Source organism: Gambusia affinis, linkage group LG23 (assembly GCF_019740435.1).
Source record: "Gambusia affinis linkage group LG23, SWU_Gaff_1.0, whole genome shotgun sequence".
Classification (NCBI taxonomy): Eukaryota; Metazoa; Chordata; class Actinopteri; order Cyprinodontiformes; family Poeciliidae; genus Gambusia; species Gambusia affinis.
In genome coordinates this window covers 13,826,858-13,846,104 of record NC_057890.1, presented here as the reverse complement: position 1 = coordinate 13,846,104, position 19,247 = coordinate 13,826,858, and the positions used below count along the sequence as shown (strand labels likewise).

At 37.0% G+C, this 19,247-nt stretch overlaps 1 protein-coding gene across 1 annotated transcript; it reads left to right on the top strand.

The window, feature by feature from the left end:
* Positions 1 to 1,268: 1,268 nt before the first annotated feature.
* On the top strand, positions 1,269 to 19,224 carry ccnd2b (cyclin D2, b). Its single transcript, XM_044107790.1, has 5 exons — positions 1,269 to 1,688; positions 3,284 to 3,499; positions 8,473 to 8,632; positions 12,314 to 12,462; positions 16,715 to 19,224. The coding sequence occupies exons 1-5, from the start codon at positions 1,494 to 1,496 to the stop codon at positions 16,877 to 16,879; spliced, it is 885 nt and encodes a 294-aa protein (XP_043963725.1). The 5' UTR covers positions 1,269 to 1,493; the 3' UTR covers positions 16,880 to 19,224.
* The last annotated feature ends 23 nt before the right edge of the window (positions 19,225 to 19,247 follow it).

Genomic DNA, 19,247 nt, shown 5'->3' with positions numbered 1-19,247 from the left:
CATCTTGGGAAGTCAAAGTTTTTCCATTATAAACAAATATGGCTGCCAGGCACTTAAAAACTCTGATACCTGCAGCAGCAACATGATTCAGGTGGTTTGTGTCTTGTTTGTTAAATAAATTATGTAAATACAGTTTTACAGTGTGTATCTTATTTCAGTTCCATTTATTTAAATAGTGCCAAATATTTTGAAGCATTTACATTAAGTCGTAGCTAATATGCGCCTTAGACACGGTTAAGCACTGAAAAATAAGGCCAAGTTTATCATCTATAGAAGCCGTACATTAATGTGTCGCCTGGAAAGTATGACAAAGGTTACAAGAGAAGAAAACAGAGAGAACATGAAACTGAAAATGTTCATGTTCAAAAATACCACAGAGGTTCTTTACATTATTACTGAAAGCCAATTTATTATCTCATAGAGAAAGTAACAGACTAACAGTCCTGTCAATTGACAACAACTTCTGTCCTGTTGGAGTTTAAAAACAGAACATTTTAGGTCATATTGGTCTCCTGGAATTATGAATAGATATAACTGAGTTTTACATGTAAACATATATACATGTATAACTTAGTAGGATCACTGTGTTTTATTTTTTTAAAATTGTGTCGATCTCCATTGGTTATTAGATGAGAGGCAGGGTACACTTTGAACATGTCACCAGTCCATTTTACCAAGAAATATCATTGAGATTATTTCAAAAATTATAATAATCTAAATATTGGCATATTTTTTAGATTAAAATGGGAATTTTTATTTCAATTGGTATTGTATTGTATTTTTACACCAAAACAGATTTTTTTTCTGTTTTTCCCCTTATTTTGCATTTTATTGTATCTATTACTGTGTTTTTATTTTTTGTATTTTATATTATTTAATTTTTTTTTTTTTTACTATTTATTATTATTATGTACTATTGTTATTTATGGATAATTGCAGCTTATTTAAATTCTATTTTATTATTTTTTGTTGTCTTTTAATATTGTTTTTGTGTTTAAATTATGGGAGGTGACCCAGTGTCAAGAAAGGTGCTTAGAAATAAAAATTATTTATTTTTGCTACGTTTTTGTTCAATTTATTTACTGATATGTGCATAAAATAATTTATTTATTTATTATGTTTATTTTATTTTTGCTTTATTGTTTTTAACTTTATTAGATGTTGTTTTTTGTGTATCTTGATTTGCTTTTATTTTATTTTTTCATAAGACCGGATATCCTGTACACGTGTTTTACTTTGAAGGCGTCTCCGGAAGTTGTGCGTCGCTGTAGCTGCGTCCTCTGCCTGGAGGAAGGAGCAGACCCGAGAGGCAGCAGGTCGGGAGAGAACCTCGTTGCCTCAGCCTCATGCTTCGTCTCGGGGACTTCTGCTGCTCCGGTCGGCTGACGAAGTTATTATAACAATATTTATTTATTATTATTTTTTATTTCTATCACTTTAATCACACAAAAGCAGGAGAAAAGCGGTGGAAGAGCAGAAAGGGGGCCTTAGTCATGGAGCTGTATTGCCTGGAGTCGGACACAGCCGTGAAAGCCCAGCCTGACCCAAACATCCTCTATGATGATAGAGTGCTGCAGAGTTTATTAACTATTGAGGACAGTTTTTTACCTCAGTGTTCGTATTTCCAGCGGGTCCAGAAGGACATTCAGCCTTATATGAGGAGAATGGTTGCAGGCTGGATGCACGAGGTTGGTGGGAACTTCAAAGTTTAGCTAACTTCTGTAGCGTTTATTTGCATGTTTTAGCTAAATGTGGCTTGAAAAACAGAGATGCGGTTCAAAGAATAGCTGTTCTTGCTGTTAACCTGTTTTACAATTGAATGAGGGTGACTCACCAAAGGCGTGGGGGAGTCGGAAATTCCAGAAAAATCAGCCTCAATGTGCTTAGCTACTTATTTACATTAGTTTATAGCCACAGTGTTGGAAATTTTTGCTTCATACCGAGCTCAAACGACAGCTCAAGAGTTTGTCTTAATTTACATAATCGAAAATCTGGTATTTTCCATGTTCACTAATTATTACGAATTTTTAAAAGTGACTCAAGCTGCAAGCCATGAAGCAGGCAGAGCCGCTTTCAGTTTTCTGAACAGAAATATGTCGTTTTTATTCAACTTTCATTCGATTCGACCGTCGGAAACAATTTGATTGAGTGTTTTATTTGCATCTAAAAGGCTTTTGAAGAATTTATCCATCAGAGTTTTTATTAATGGAGAAATCGACAATGAGGAAGAGGATTTGAAAAACGAGAAGGGGGTTGCAGAATGACTTCCTACTGAGCTAATTTGCTTGAACTTTTTCTGCCTTTCATTCAGTAAAATGGTGTGGAAATAAGCGATTTAACTTTGAAATAGAAAATACCCCACTCATCTACATGCAAGTCCTCTTCAAACCTATTTGTGAATAGGCCATGCATATTTTATTACTACATGTTCTCGTTAGAAATCAGTAATAACACTTAAAACATTTTTTTTAAATGCAGAATGATCAATTAAAAATTTTGCTTTCTGTTTTTTTTGTGTGGTCAAATACGAACTATGAAAAATTAAAATTAGATTGAATCTTTTTATATCTAAAGCAATAAATATCAAGCAACACCAAAGAAATGGCCCATTTTCTTAGTAATGAATGTTCTTCAACCTGTGACGTCACTTTTTGCATATATTCTGATTGGGCTCACAAAGCATATCAAAATATAAAGTTTGAAGTTCATCAAAAACTGGATCAATTACTTTATATGTTAAAGTTTCAGCAAGTCCCGATTGGTTTTTGTTTTTTTTATCTGTATCAGTACTGGGGAAATATTTGCCCAGAAAATATCAGTTTTTAACATAGAATTTATTTATTCATATATATATATATATACATATATATATATATATAGATAGATATATATAGTTGTTGTTGTTTTTCTTCTTGAAGACATGAGTCTTTGCTCTGATTCATTTTTTTTCGGGATATGTTCACCATTTGTAACAACTTGTTTTGAGTTTTTAAGCAGGAAACATTTAAAGCAACCAATATCTTTAAGTTTGCCCCTAGTGGAAGTAATCTGACTTACACTTTGATTAGAGAATGAAAAGCGACTTGACTTTCAGACCAAACCCTAAGTCTGTCACACAACTTCACTGCAGCATTTGTTACATTTTTAAGATATCATTAACCTTCTAATATTTAAACCCAGTTTGTTTTCTTTTAGAGTAGTCAACACTAAATTTAATTCAGCTGGGTTTGTCTTAGAAAAAGCCCTTCTAAGTTTCTTCTCTGCTAAATTCCTGTCATTCCAGGTTTGTGAAGAGGAAAACACCAACCAAGACGTCTTCCCTTTAGCCATTAATTATTTGGACAGATTCTTAGCAGTGATGCCTACAAGAAAAAACCTTTTGCAGCTCTTGGGAGCTGTGTGCATCTTCCTGGCCGCCAAGCTGAAGGACTGCAGGCCGCCATCAGCGGAAAAGCTCTGCGTGTACACAGACAACTCCATTACACCCCGAGAGCTGCTGGTAAGAACCAAGGTTTCATTCATTCATTCATCCATGCATTCATGTGAGCCTTTAAAAATGCAGCGTCACATTCTTTTTTTGGAGGATTATTTAATGTTAATGGCTGAATTAGTCTCACAGGAAGCATCCAATTTTCATCACAAGTGAAACTGCAACACAGCCACATCTGTGCTGTGTATTCATGCAGACTGCAGAGGCGTGTGATGCCATCTAGTGCCAACAGTGCAATATAACAGTTTTATCATTGTAGTGCTCTCTGTTTTTGCTGTTTTTATAGTTTTATTTTAACACAATAGATTTTTTTTGTTTAATTTTTTGTTTTGCATGTAGGGACTATTTTCAACAAGAAAATGGCCTTTAGGAGATGGTGGAGATCATCTGAGCTGTTTTTAGTGCTCAGGAAATGAGAACACCAACAGCAAAATCTGCTGCTGCTCTTGCAGTCACTGATCTTTCTTTTCATGTAAGCACGTAAGATTTGGGTTATGCACAGGAAACCCACGCAAATGTGAATGGTTACCGGCGTCCGAGGTGACAAAAACGCTTTTGGAAGTGCGCCAGCGGGGACGGCCCCCGCCTTATTTCGGGGTTTCACTGCTTACTACGTTTGGTTTGTAGGGGATTTGTTTCACCGTAGGGGAAGTTACAAGTCACACGTATCTGCTTCTGATCATCACCATGTTTAAATGTCGAGTAGTTTTATTTGGAGTTAGCTGTGTAGTTTCTAGTTCTGATTTCAGCAAATTAAATTAAAATATTTTCCTTTGGCTTGTGCTGCTAATTAGCCATCTTGGTTGTAAATGTCTGAAGATGTCTGCCAGCTTTTAGATATTTGGCCTTCAGACTAATAAAGGAAAGAAAGATAGATATTTTTGTTTTTACATTTAGCACATTCAAACATAATAAACTGCTACATCAAGACATTCCTGAAAGCTTGTTCTGTCTTGTGACGGTGTTTTGCACTCAGCTAGCTGTTTTCATGGAAACATTAAAGCTTTTAACATTTAACACACCAAGCTAATTATTCTAGTTTACTCAATCTACAGCCAAACAACGCAAGCAGCTAATTTAACAATCAGCCATAAATGATCAGAGGTGACTCTTATTCGAGCCACTTTCACTGTGTTTTATAAACATGGAAGCCATATTGGATTTTGAAGTGTTGGTGATTAACCTCCAACTGTTTATTCTGTTTATACCACATAAATTTATTTCTATTTTTCTATTTTTTACTGCTAATAAAACAGTAGTTGTTTTTAGCTGTTCTGCTTTTCTTTATGATGCACCGATCCACTTTTTCCACTTTCGATACCGATATCTGAGGTTTAGTATCGGCTGATACTGATCTGATACAGAAAATTGTGCTGAATTTGTGCGATGTTAATTTTTTTAAGCACAGAGATAAATGTACTGAAACAAAGATGTATTTGATAACTTTACACCAGAACAGCACACTCAAATACAAACTAGAATTGTTTTAAATATTGGGATCGATACAGACATTAATATTGTATCGGTGCAGCTTTTCTGTTCTTGCAGTTTGCTAAGCGTAATTTTAAAACCGCATTACATTAATGAAAGTGTTTATGTGGCTTTCCTTTAGTTGGAAAGCCATTTTTATGTTTTGTAAGAATACTGAAAGTGCAGTAGCCTTCTTTCAGCCAGTTGACCAGCAGTGTGCACCTACAGGTCACAGAGGGAAAGCGCTGGTTGCTCTGTGGTCCATATTCACTCCTTTGGTTTAATACAGTAATCTTAATGGCATAATGGCTGGACTTTAGTATGTTGTTTATACCAGTAACAGTCTTGTTGCAGGAATCAAAAATCAGTAGATTATGGTTTTCCTTCTTGAAGAAATGCAAACAAAAATAAAGTAGCATACATTTTTAGTGGTTGTAGGATTTCTATTTGTTTCTGCTAAAAGACCACAAGATATCCTGCCAACTAGCGCTAGACTAGTGCATTTGCTTTGGTTCTTTTACCCAGAATTCCCTGTGCTTTAGTCCACTTCCTGCTTTTGGAGGGGTCTCCGGTCCACTTGGCATTCATATATGCATTTGAACCGCATCAGAGTTCACTTTAATTGAACTGAGCCCTAGGATTTTAGTCGAACTAGAGTTTGTTTTTTGGTCTGCATCAGAATTTGATTGTGCGTTCATACTTCCCCAAACGAACCAGACTTTCTAGGCAAACTGATGTGAACCCTGATTAATGAAGACCACTAATACCAGAAAAAATTTTAAAAAACTTCAACAAGTAGACGTCCATTTAAGTTACAAATTAACCAATCAGAAGCTTGCTGACCTATGACATCATCTTCTGACTCTTTTAAAATGGTTTTAAAGTGGTTTAATCGTAGTCTTTGAAGAAAGTGATTTTAATATAAACATATAGCGTTAATATACCATAACAGTGGTAAACTTTTGAAAACACAAGACAATAATTAATGGTCCATTTCTAATATTGATACTGAAAGTTAAAGAGATGATTGAAAGGTTGGTAAATCTTTCATCTTAGAGCACAGTAGAGCGGAAACACAGGAAATTAAAAGGTGAGAATGCGTCGACCTGTTTTGCTGCTACAAAGACCGACTGTTGCCTGTGCAGTGTGAACTCGTTGTAGCTCCTCGAGGCTTGTGACAGGAAGCTCGGCGCTTGCTGTCTCATTGGCAGGGCCTCTAAGCAGGGCAGAGCTCGTCACATGCCGGCGATATGAACACAAAGGATGCAAGGAATGAGAAAGGCATGCAGAAAATAAGACACAGTGAGGAGAGATAAAATGAAGAAATGTTACTCATCTTACAGAGCTATTTCCTCTGGGAATAAGGACTGGCTGTGATCTTTTCCATGGTCAATGAAGTCATGGCAGCACGCCACTGGAGCCCGACTGGGTGGATTTTGTCTAGAATTACAGTTTTTAAAGGGGTCATATAATGCAAAATTCACATTTTGAACGTTTTTACATTTCCGTTTGGAAGTGTAAAAACTTCCAAAGTGTAAGAACAGCCCAAGCACTTAAAAATAAAGCATCCAGCCATTTTGGTGGCAATAAGTTGATGTTTTTTGGTGTCAAAAACCTTCGGAATGTAATGTCACAAGTCGGTAGGCACTGCGCCATCACCTAGCAACCACACCCCATCACCTAGCAACCCAAGCAGATCTTGAGCATGTTTGGTCAGTTGGTTTTAACGCTGAAAAAACAGTTAAGCTATTGATGAGTAATTAAATGAGCTTGATTATATCTATTCTGATGATTTTTTTATATTTTTTGAAGGAGAATTTTTCAACTCAAAAATACTTTATTTATCCCAAAGGAAAATTAAGTGTAAAATGTAAGACATTAATTCAAAATTCTTCAGTTATTGTAGATAGTTATTATTACAGAAATGTCATAATGCTTTTTTGTTTATGGCTTCTATTGTGTTTTTATTTACATTTTATTTTGTTGTTTTAGGTTATTGCATCTCATTTTGAATATTTAAAATGTCTTCCAATTCCAGTGTTGTGTTCTCTATAATATTAAAGTATATTAAAGTCTTGCATTATTTTGCCATTACCATTGAAACAATAGTATCATTTTTTATCACAATTATTCCAGGGTCAATCTATTAGTATTGTTTGCATTGCACAATGGCTGCTGGAAAAGACAAGTGTTTTGTTGTTGACTTACCGTCCAGAAACCACTTGCCACATTTTTACTTGTTGTGCAGGAGGCTCCACTTCTGCTTTTTAAAGATGTATGGCTGTAAAGCAGTGCTTCTCAATTATTTTCTGTCATGCCCCCCCTAGGAAGAAGAAAACATCTCGCGGCCCCCCCCAAGCCCCTGTGACTATTAATACTATCACTGTCAATAAAACTGTTATAAGTACACCTCTGCATAACACTGCATACTTATTAACATATAAGAGAATATAAAAAGAAAGAAATATGGATCGACTTACCACAAATAATAGTTTTATTAACTGTAACAGAAAAGATTTAAAGTGCATCTGAAATTCAAAAATAAAATGAAATCCTTGATTAAACTATTAACATTTTTTGACTGACCATGTCAAACCATATGATACTGAAAAATAAAATTACATAAAATCGATAAATAACAATGCATTTAAACTGATCAACAACATTAACTCAGGAGCACAATATTTAAAAAAAACTTTAACCTGCAAAACAAAAATATATAAAATAATCTGTGCTGATTTTTTTTAATCAAAGATGATGTCTGGATTAATGGCTACATTACATTACACATTAAATACATTACACCCCAATCAGCGTGATTGGGGTGTAATGTATTTAAGTGACGCCTTAATTTATTCGGCTTCATGCTGTCCGCTGCCAACAGTAAGCACACCGGTCTTTCTTCGTCTCCCACCGTAGTCACAGTGAAGCCAAACGCTACATACGCTTCGTCATATTTCCTCGTCTTAGCTTTAGGAAGACTTTCGTTTGTCTCTTTATCTCTGTCTCTCTTCGCCTGTCTTCTAATTCCTGTTAAATATTTTTCCATGGTGTCACTTGAGGGTCTGCTACACTTCGTGTCTACACTTCATACTCATACTATGTGCAAAGGCGCAAACCCCTACACCACCGAGCAAATGCTCCCTGCGCACACTCTGCCAATGAGAGCGCCACTGCCCCCTAATGTAGTGGAGGTGCAATTGCACTTTATTCTAGGACAGTCAAAAAAATCAAAATAAAAAAATAAAAAAGCATGTTCCCCGAGGTCAAACGCGCCCCCCTTGATGGAGCCTCGCGCCCCCCCAGGGGCGCGAGGCTCTATTTGAGAAACACTGCTGTAAAGTAACATCTATTTGGAAATATTTTCATGTGTGAGTGTGCAAAAAGCTCATTTATAAGAATTAGTTTGTGCAAAAATATAACAAATTTGTTTTTTTTGCCCATAGGCCTAAACTAACCTGTTCACAGTGTGTCACCTTTAACTGACTGTTTTGTGTTTTTTAATGCTTTAGGAGTGGGAACTGGTCGTCCTGGGGAAGTTGAAGTGGAACATGGCCTCGGTCATCCCCAATGATTTCATAGAGCACATCATGCGCCGGCTGCCCCTTCCCAAAGACAAGCAGGCGATGGTCTGCAAACACACGCTGACATTCATCGCCCTTTGTGCCACAGGTACCCTCCTCTCCGTTGCTTTTTATTTCTCACTCGTTTCCACGCTCAGTTTGCTGCCAGAATATTCCCACACATCCAGACATTCTCCTGGAGTGAGTCATCTGTGACAACTCTCGTCTCTGCAGGCTGATTAATCCTCCGCCTTGTTCTTCTTCACAGCCACTTAAAGCGTTTGTCCGTGTTTCTCCGTTAATATCTGATCTGTGCTGGGATTGTAATTATTTCACTAGATCTGCTCCAGCTCTGGCCATCCTGTGTTGTTTGTTGACAGGGAAGCTTCCAGGTTTAAAGAGTCAGGCTGATCTTCCTTCCTCCGCCCATCCTGGCCTCATGTCCAAAATAAACTCTGAAAGCTGCGGGGAGAAAACGTCCCCCCTTAGGCTTTTCCTTTATACTTTCATGGGATTCCTGTTGTCTATACTGGGAATCCCTCTAATATTTTCATATCCTGAAAAGAAATGCTACTTCATGATCATCTAATAGGCATAATATGAAGGGTATGTCACAAGACGGCCTCTGCAGCTAATTCGATGAAGGAAACAAAACAAGGAAGGTCACCTGGGTGCGATAAAATCCTTCACAAACGTCAGCGTCTCTTTTAATGAGTCTCATGCCCGCTCGGCTCTGCACAGCTTTCTGTGTCACTTCTTTATGCATTTGGGTGTGTTTCAGCGGTTGCTTCTGCTATTCATAAGCAGCTGCTCGTATCAAAGCACAAAGCAGCCGCAGTGGGGGGAAAAAAGGGGAAGCCTGCTGCGGTTCAGCTGTAATGTAAATGTTTGGAGTTTTATACAGAATGGAGATGTTATTCTTATATTGGTTGCAGCTCCTCCTTTATGGACAGCTGGACTGGACGGTTTAATTAAACCCATCGGGACTTTAGAAAAACTTCTCTTGACCTGTTCTGCTGCAGGTATTGGGCTGCCTTAAATTTGCATCTGCACTTAGTTCACAGAAATGGAAACAAGAAGTAAGAAAACTGCTGACCTGCAGGTGCGAACATCAGATAGTTACAGAGCAATGCACGACTGTTCACACCCTTTGACCTCTCGCGTTCTCTCACATTTCAACCAAAACCTCGATGCACTTTTATCATGGTTTTTAAATTATTTGCAGATAAAAATGTGCGTTTGTTTTGGATATTTTTGAGATCAGTACATCAACAATTAGAGCTCATGATTCTGCCACTATCATACCGAAGTATCTACACAGCTCACAATGACACTTAATAACTTAAAATAAAAATATTTTAAATAATCACTTTATGTTTTAAAACATTGATGTAACAACAAATCCTTAATAGTTACAAATTTTTTCTGTAATATTTACATGTATTTCCACAAAGAATGAGAATAAAATGAGAATATTTTATTTTATTTTTTTTATTTATTTCATTTTCCATCCCACAAAAATAGAACATTGAATCTCCTTTATGTTCATTTTTATTTGAAATTCTAAAAATAGAAATAAAATTCTGTCAAAAATAAGTGGATATTGTGTAAATTTATAAGTTTCCTTTCTTCAAAAAATAAAAGTGGAACTAGTGCTCGAATTATTTACTTAAATCTAGCTCTGAAAAGCTACTTGTAAGTTAGTTTTGTCTTATTCCAAGTGTATGAAGATATTTTCTCTAGAAAATAACCCAAAAAAGTTTTATTTATTGTTTTGTGATGCTGTTTATTCTCTAACAAAACTTTTGCAGAACATCTGTATTTGTACTGAGTCGGAGGGTTCAGGATTGCATAAGAGAAACTTTAAATCGTTTCAGGTTTGAATGAGCTGAGAAGGGTTTTCACTTCATCCAACCAGGTCTGCTTTAGTCAAAGTTTCTCAGACTTGCATGTGGACTCAGGGGAGTCATGCCTGGAGCTCATTGCACAGCGAGTGGGAGAAATTCCTGCTCTGCTTTTGCAATCAGAGCGGAGGTTTCTAAGAAGGAAAACCCACACAGGTTTGTTTTAGCTGCGTCTGTTGAAATCCAGACTGTGGGAAAAATCGGGAGCCTGCGCATCGGAGATGATGCAGTTGCAGAGCATGGGGGATACGGGTAAAAATGAAAACTTCTTGCTTTCTTTTCTAAAAAAAGAAATTACTAAAGACAGAAAATATTCTCAAAAAGTTACTTTTATTTCCATCATCCCTTCTGTGAGTTGGACGACGGTTACTAGGAAATTTATGTTTGATTATGAGAATGTAGCCATAATATTAGCAAAATAAAGACGTATGTTTACCAGAAAAACTGTAAAAAATTTGTTTTAATGAGAAAAAATCTTTGAGAAAGTTATCAGGATTTGACGTGACCAACCCGGTGGATTTTTCTTTTCACTTTAAAGTCCTGTTGCTGATAATAAGTTGATGCTGATGCTAAAAGATGAAGTATTTCCGTATCTGTAAAACTGATAGCAAAACATAACTCAACATTCCTCATGTTATTTTTTTAAAATTATTTTTCATGCTTTTCAAATTAATACTTAATTTGTAAATTACAACTTTATTACAGTATTCTTGTAATATTATGATGTTCCGCTTCAGTTAATGTCTTAATAAAAAAAAAGGTCAATTTTAGTCCTAAAGTTGACCTGAATTTAGAGCCAAAAAAATACAAGCTGTAAAACACGGTTGTGAAACAAGATGGCTGCCTTGGGCGTGCTGACATCACTCATTTTAAACTCGGAATCCAAATAATTAATCAAATTATGATTAATTGTAGATCAATTGTTTATTAGATTAAAATTTGTTCCAATTGATTAACTAATAACGCCCGTTACTTTCTGTTAGTGTTGTAATTTGGCCACCATCCAGTAGAGGGCACCATTGGTCATCCTTAAGTGGAGCCAGTTGATACAGAAACAAAGATGGCGGAAATGGTCCAGAGTCGTTGTAAAATTGTATTTTATGTGGTTCTTGGTGGAAATATAAACACTTAACAAACTATTTGAGTTTCATAATGTTTATTTTTTTATTTAGCAAATTATGAAAATCGTAGCCCTTTATGTTATGGAAAGATTTTAGAAGCCCTTCATACAAGCAATCTTTTTTTTTTTTTAAGAAAATAGTCGCTTATCAAATTATTGATAAGATCAACCAACTTTAGATTGACTCTTTAATCAACACTGCAAAAACAACATTTTACCAAGTATTTTTGGTCCAGTTTCTAGTGCAAATATCTTAGTACACTAGAAACAAGACAAAACTAACTTGTAGGAAACTTTTCATCAAGATATAAGAGCTTGTTTTTAGTCAAGTCTTAATATTGATGAAAAAGTACTAGCTCATTGGCAAGAAGTCAATGTTGGTGTCAAAAACAGTAAATCAGCAGGCGGTGCGGCGTTACCTAGCAACCCCACCCCGTCACCTAGCAACCCAAGCAGAGCTCCAGATTACTTAACTTATAACATGGGTAAATTATCTAGTACTTCTCATAAATATCCAGGAATTATTGACTTGTGGCAAGCTTGAATTTCTTGTTGAAAAGTTACTTGTGAGTTAGTTTTGTCTTATTTCAAGTGTTCCAAGATGTTTTCACTAGAAACCAGACCACAGAAACTTTGCAAAATCTTGTTTTTGTGGTGAATCTGAATAATGGAAACCCCGGTAGCGGGTTGGTCGATTTATCGTCCAGCCCTGTGACTGCATCACTTCCACCTGCTGCGCTTTCATTCAAACACCTTTCCTTGACAGACGACCGTCTCGCCATGAACCCTCCTTCCATGATCGCCACCGGCAGCATGGCGGCTGCGATCTGCGGCCTCCAGCTGGACCACAGCGACCAGAGGCTGAGTCGGGACAACCTGACTGACCTGCTGGCCAAGATCACCAACACTGAAGTGGTAAGCGTCGCACCAACACAACAGTTATTAGCTGGGATTGCAATATCGCACGCAAGCAGCATAAAAGAGTCTTCAGTAAACAACAGTGACGACTTGAGTCGCAGCAGACTGAAGCGATTTGCTCTTCATGGAGAGAGAGAGAGAAAGAGAGAGCGTTCTGGTTCTGGTCGGGCAGCCAGACTGCTGCTATAAAGAGCAGCGGCTGGGGGAATGTCTTCTTAAAACTCAGAGCCCACATTCTTGTGGTGGGACGCATGCAGTTTCTTTGCATGCCTCCCTCTTTAGCTGTGGACCCCTCCTGGTGGAGGAACATGTTTGCAATGAAGGCGAAAACATAAAATAAAACCGTCCTCGGTGGGTGAACGTTGTCCAAACGGTCGTCGTTCTGTGAATCTGAGCAGAGAAACTCTTTTCTTTAACCTCGTTCAGCTAAAGTTTTGGGCAGTAATCAAGACCATGTCGTGTTTTTTATGCCGTCTCTGAAGGTTCGGGTTTTTATTTGACCAATTTCCGGGTTTTATTCAGTCAGACGTTCACCAATCCATCTGGTGGACTTTTCTGTCGTCCGTCCACTTTGTCCTCCAGAAATCTGTCTTTTTGTCCATCCAACAGTTCGTCCTCAGTTTGTTTCTTTGTCCTTCTTTCTGCTTTCCCTTTTTCTTTCGTCCATTCTTTCTTTGTCATTTGTTTCTATCTTTGTTTCTTTTGTCCTGTTTTAGTATTTTTTCTCCTACCTTTCATCATATCTTGTTCCGTCCTTCTTCGTCCTTTCTTTCTTTTGTCCATTGTTCTTTCATCCTGTTCTTTTGCTCTTACTTTTTAGTTTTTGGTTGTTTTTCCTTTAGTCCTTTCTTTCACTCATTTTGTTCTTTTGGATCTTTCTTTCATCCTTTCACCCTTTTGGTTTTTCATCCTTTCGTTTTGGTTTTCCATTTTCTTTCCATCCTTTTTGTTAAGCCTTTCTTTCTGTCGTTTTTTTTTTTGTTTTTTATCCTTATTTTATCTTTTGTATGGTTTTTGTCTTTTTGGTTTTTTTCTTTGTTCTTTTTATCCTTATTTTAAGCTTTTCTTCCTCTCTTCCTTTCTTTCTGTTTTTTCATCCTTTCTTTCTATCATTCTGATTTTTCTTTTTGTTCTTTTTTGTCCTTTCTTTTTGATGGTTCATCCTTTGAGTGACTGTGATCTCTCCGTTGTTTTTAACCTTAATGAATGGGCGGCTCTGGTGTTTATGAATTGCTTGTTGAGGTTTTAATCAGATATCAGTTTTCTGCAGCCGTCTCTCTAAGCTGCCACATTGTTTTATTCCAATAATATTTGGCGATAGGCTCTAAACAGTGTTAAAATCAACACAAACGTTGTTGTCTCCAAGCTTGTGGTTGGGTTGCTATGGTTACGTGGGCCCCCCATCACCGCCGTCATAACAAGCGCCCCCGACTGCAGCCCATCGGGTTCCAATTATTGGTGCGTTTTAAAGGAATGCTGGCCTTTCTTCTCTTTTGCGAGCTTCGGCTCGTTCTTTAAGGGTTCAGACCTCCCACATCTTCAGACCTGCAGCAGGAGGCGAGGCGCGGACGACGCAGAAAGGATCTTCTTTCATAGCAGAGGTTTTCCTAAAACATCCGGTCCCACTGTCCTGCGTTCTGTTTTAGGCCCAATCTGTGAGGGGTCAAAGTTCACTGGGTCAAAGCCATTTCCTCTAGGCCTCCACATGGGACTGAGCCCGCTGTAAACCCAAAGTACTGGAGGAACGAGACGCTCACGTTTACTTCTGCTCATCTTATTTGTTCTTTCTGTCTTTCTTTTATTCCTCTTTCTTTCTTCTTTTGTTTCTTCCCCTTTTTGTTCTTTTGTACATTCTTCGTCCTTTGTTTTTTCCTCGGTTCTTTCTTTTCTTTAACTCTTCTTTCTATTTGTTTTCTTCTCTCCTTTTGTCCTTTTTTTCTTTTATTCTGTTTGCCTGTTCATCCTTTTTTATTCGTTCTTTCTTCATTCATTTGTTTCTCCTTCGTTCGAATTTTCTTTGTTTGTTCGTTTGTATGTTCTTTTTTCATTCCTTCCTCCTTTGTTCGTTCTTTCATCCTTTCTTGATTCATTCTTCCTTCATTTGTTCCTCCTTCATTCGAACTTTTTTTTGTTTGTTCTTTTGTTTTTGTTTGTGCGTTTCTTCTTCAGTCGTTCTTCCTTCGTTTGTCCTTCGTTGTTTTTGTTGTTTCCTTCACTCTTCGTTTATACTTTCCTTCTTCGTTCGTGATTTCTTTGTTCGTCTGTTTTGTTTGTTTGTTCATTCCTTTTTTCGTTCATTCATTCTTCGTTTGTTCTTTTTTGTTCGTTTGTTTCTTCTTTCCTTCATTCCTTCCTTCGTTCATTCGTTCTTCTTTCGTCTGTCTTATTTTTGTCCTTTGTTCCTCTGTTGTTCCTTCTTTGTTTGTCCTTCCTTGCTTCGTTTCCTTTAATTCGTTCATTTTTTGTTCTTTCTTTCATTCATTCTTTTGTTTGTTCGTTTATTTTTCCTTTCATCCTCTGTTTCGGTTTCAGCTCTCTCTCCGGTCCCTGACTTTCCCTGGTTTTCTCGTGCGTGGCGTTGTGGGTCATTCCTGTGCCGCCGCGTCTCGATCGCGGCTCTGCTGGTGTTCAGAGTTCGCTGGTACTCATTGTTCTGGTCATGATGGACCACCTACCTCAACACATATAATTCCCCTCCGGTATGCCAAGCATGTGAATAAATAGGTTGAACTCGCATGACAAATGGAGCAAAATAACACCCATTTAACTGAACAGGTGTTGAGAACCACAGAGCCGTCTTTAATCATCTTTATTTTATCTTAAATATTTGAAAGCACAAGGTTTTATTTTATTTTTACATTTTTAACCCCTTTTCTGTATTTTTTGTTGGGATTTGATGTGACAGAGCAACACTTGAGTTGTACATAATCATGAAACGAACGCTACATTGTCTTTTTTTTCTTTTTCTTTTTACAAATCTGAAAAGTGTGGTGTGCACTTCATTTAGCTGAAGCACCTCTTACACGCATTGTCACTTCTAAGCCTTTTTAGATATTTCTCTTCCAGCTTTGCACTCCAGTTTATCTCAATTAGGTGTTTTCAAGGCCTGGAAAATTCTTGATTTCTGTAAAAAAAAAAATCCTTGAAAGTGTTTAATAGTTCACAATAAAAATGCAATCCAACGTTTGATGCTTTCATACACCTAATAATAAGACGGATACGTTTCTTTTTTCTCATTGTCTGAAGTGAAATCAGACGAAATTTCTCTTGTTTTATATCATGATTAGAATTATTTTTTTTTAGATATTTCTTTCACAACTTTCTTGAATTCAGACGTTTGTAGTAGAAGTTATACTGTGTGAAGGATTTAATTTGAGCAGAAAGGTCATTTACCATAAAATGATTGGTTTGTTTCAATGTAATGAGTATTTATTATATTTGTGAGACATTTTTGTTCCATTTTAGTTAAATGTGTAGCACGCCTCACTTTATTAATAACGGTAATAAATTATATTATTTAATAGTGAGTTGAAACTAGGATCACATTAGTTTGGGTTTTTAATGTAGTTGTGAATTTTGTCTAATTCAGTTAGTTTATATTAATTTTTAGAGTGTATTTGCTTGATTGTATTTATTATTATTATTTTAGTTATTGTAGTAGTTTTTAATTTTTTCCTACTTTGGTTAATTTTGTAGGTGCAGAATTGAAAAAGGTCGATTCGTGAATTGGGTAATCCTCAACAGAAGAAACAATTTTCAAAAAATTAATTGAATTATTGTTGAACAACCAGCTGCCTGGTGTTTTCGCCAAACTTTTTGTGGACTAGCGTAAATGCCGCCAGGAGGAGTAGCTGACATAAACTGTTTGTTTTGGGAAAAGAATTTTATTTCACACCAGTTCACGAAGCTAATAAATAAATTAAAATGTACAGAAACAAAGGATATTATGTAGAATTTTAGTATGTTTTAGTTCCAGTTAGTTTTCCCTATTAATTTCCGTTTTTATTTATTTCAGTTAACAAAAATGTTTTCTCAATTTCATCTTTTATTTTATTTTGCTTTGTCTTTAGTCAGAGGCTTCTTAAAATTTGCTGTAATACAGACTGCTACAGCAGAACCTTCCTGCTCACAGCCACCACTATCAACAATAACTCTTTGAGTTAATCTGAGTCACAGCGACATTTAATTTCCCTTTAGGAAGCATTTTTGAATTTGAATTAACCAATTTCTACGTTTCTTGCCGTTGCAGGACTGTTTGAGGGCGTGCCAGGAGCAAATCGAGCGTGTGCTGGCCTCCAGCCTGCAGCAGGGCCAGCAGTATGGACCCGACAGCGCCGTCAGAGGTGGCAGCAAGTCCAGGGAGCAGCAGGATCAGTCGAGCACCCCCACGGACGTGCGCGACGTCAACTTATGAGCTCCCATCGCCGCCTGACTCGGCCGCCGCGTGCCTGTTTACCAATGAACTGACAGGAGCGAGACGCTGGAGGGAGAGAGGGGGCATTAACTGCCAGTATCTATTTTAAGTTGCCCCCTTCAGCGATGGTGCGACAATCTATGAACTTTTAGAAACTAAGAAATTTGTAGTTTTTCTCCTTTTTTTTTTTTTTTGCCCCATTCACACCTGGTTTGGGTCTTTTTTCACCTTTTTTGTACACGTCTCTAGCTATTTAAGAAAAGAAACGGACGAATAATTGTTGAAGACTTGATAGTGCCTTAGGTTCCAAAAACCTGAAAATATTTTTTCATACTTGAAAATTGCATAAATGTATAAGATATACCGAATGATGTATATTTAGCCAGCATTTATAACTCTTTAACCAGCTTTAGTGAGTAGTAGTTATCGATTTACAAGAGTTTTCCTTTATTTGGAATTCCATATAGCAGTAATTAAACCAGAGGAGCGCTACCGTAGCTAGCGGCTCCCTCTATCATACTGTGCACCTGTAGCACTGCTTATTATTTATGCAGAGAGGTGCTGGCTCGGAGTGGGCTGGGCCTGCTCACGGAGGAGAAATGAAACAGGTTTGTGGTCCGGAGCAGTCGCTGCTGTTGACTCCATGGAGTGGCGTTTGAATTCACCAAAGCCACGTTGTTGTTGCTGTTGTTGATGTTGTGTTCAAGCACATTTAGGAGTGTTTAAATAGCTCAGAAGGGGTTAGCATTGATGAAAGAGTTTTTAAAAAATAAGTTTTTGCAAGTTCTTCAAGGTTTTAGAGGCTGAGCGGTTTGTTGGAAAGGAGAGTCGAAAGCAAGAGGAAAGTGGTTGAAAAGTGAGCAGAATGTGGTGTGAAAGAGAAAGCAAGGAGGATTTTTTTTTAAGCTTTATGATGTTTCTGCAGGATTTTTGTTTTGCAGAAAATCGGCGAAATGTCGTTTTTGGGGTTTTTCTCCTGTTATCAATTACACCATTGGGCCTTTTGTAGAGAGGGCGACGTGGAACGATATCAATGCACTTTTAAAACACACTCCTTAAGTTTCGGTAAGGGGATGGTTTGTGAGGACAAGTTCGGAGGGGTCATTTGTTTTTATTCTATCTTTTTCTTTTAAGTTATTTGGGTTTTTCTGGGCTGGATTCCCATGGGGTGAAGCATGTTGTTTTGAATGCTTTGCCTCAATTGGTGAGTAAACTTATAAAAATCACCCTCCTAGTGTAAAAGTTTATAAATCAAGGCAAGCCACAGGTAGACATCAGTGGGCTTGTATCATCCTAAACTTGAATTTATTCCATTTCCAGATTTAGACCCATTCCATTAGATCTAATAGTTACATCCTTCTGTTTTGTGTTTATTTCTTATTTCTGATCTGCAGTTTCTTTCAAAGGTGCCCATTTGACTCGTGTAAATAACCGACAAAAATGCTTGAAATCCATGTGACATTTTAAACCCGAAACTGTTTCTCGTTTGTTCTGATGCCTTTTTCGATGTGCAAAAAAAAAAAGAAAAGCCAAATTGTTTTAAAAAAATGCTTTAAGGTTGAGCATGTTTAATGCTTTTATATGTTTTTTCCAAAGTAAAAAAGAAATAATCTACGACATTCTTTGCTGCTATTAAGCTTTTTCTTTTCTAGTCTTACACAAAAATGCCTTATTGTCATTCACTTGTGTGCTGCTATATTTTAATATGTCGTGTATGTAAAAAGTCTGCTTTTCTCTGTCAATGTACCAGAGGGAAAAGGAGCAGTTTGGTGCGGGACTGGAAATCTGTTTTGATCAGCATGTTTTATTCATTTATTGTTTTAATCGTTGTAATCTTTGTTCTATCTTCGTTCTGTCAATATTCTTGCTGCTTCTTATGTACCTCAGGATAATTAATCGGATAGACACAGCGAGAGGCCATCTCACATTACCTCATCACATGTCGCATCACACAGAATGACTTCACTCCTAAATCGTCGGACGGGTTTCACTTTTTTTTCCTTTTTTTTTTTTTCCTGTATGTTAATAAATCCACCAACCAGATTCCACTGATTTTTAAAGTGCCTCCAGTCTACTTTAAAATGGCTAATTTTCAGATCTGGTGCTAGTTAAAAATAAAAAGCCTTTACTGTGTTTTATATTTGTCTGAAAAAATCCATTCGGGGGAAACAAGTTTGGATCAGTTCAATGAAATGCATTGTCATTTATTTTTATTGAGGTACCCATTTAATCGATTCTACAATTGTTTGCTGTGGTTGTTCATACAAATCCTTTTCCCATTTATCCCCATGTGCAACCACCTGTGTACCTCAATAATTTGTTCTAAATAAATTGGCTAAAATCACTGGTGTGGCTTGTCTTTCTGTTG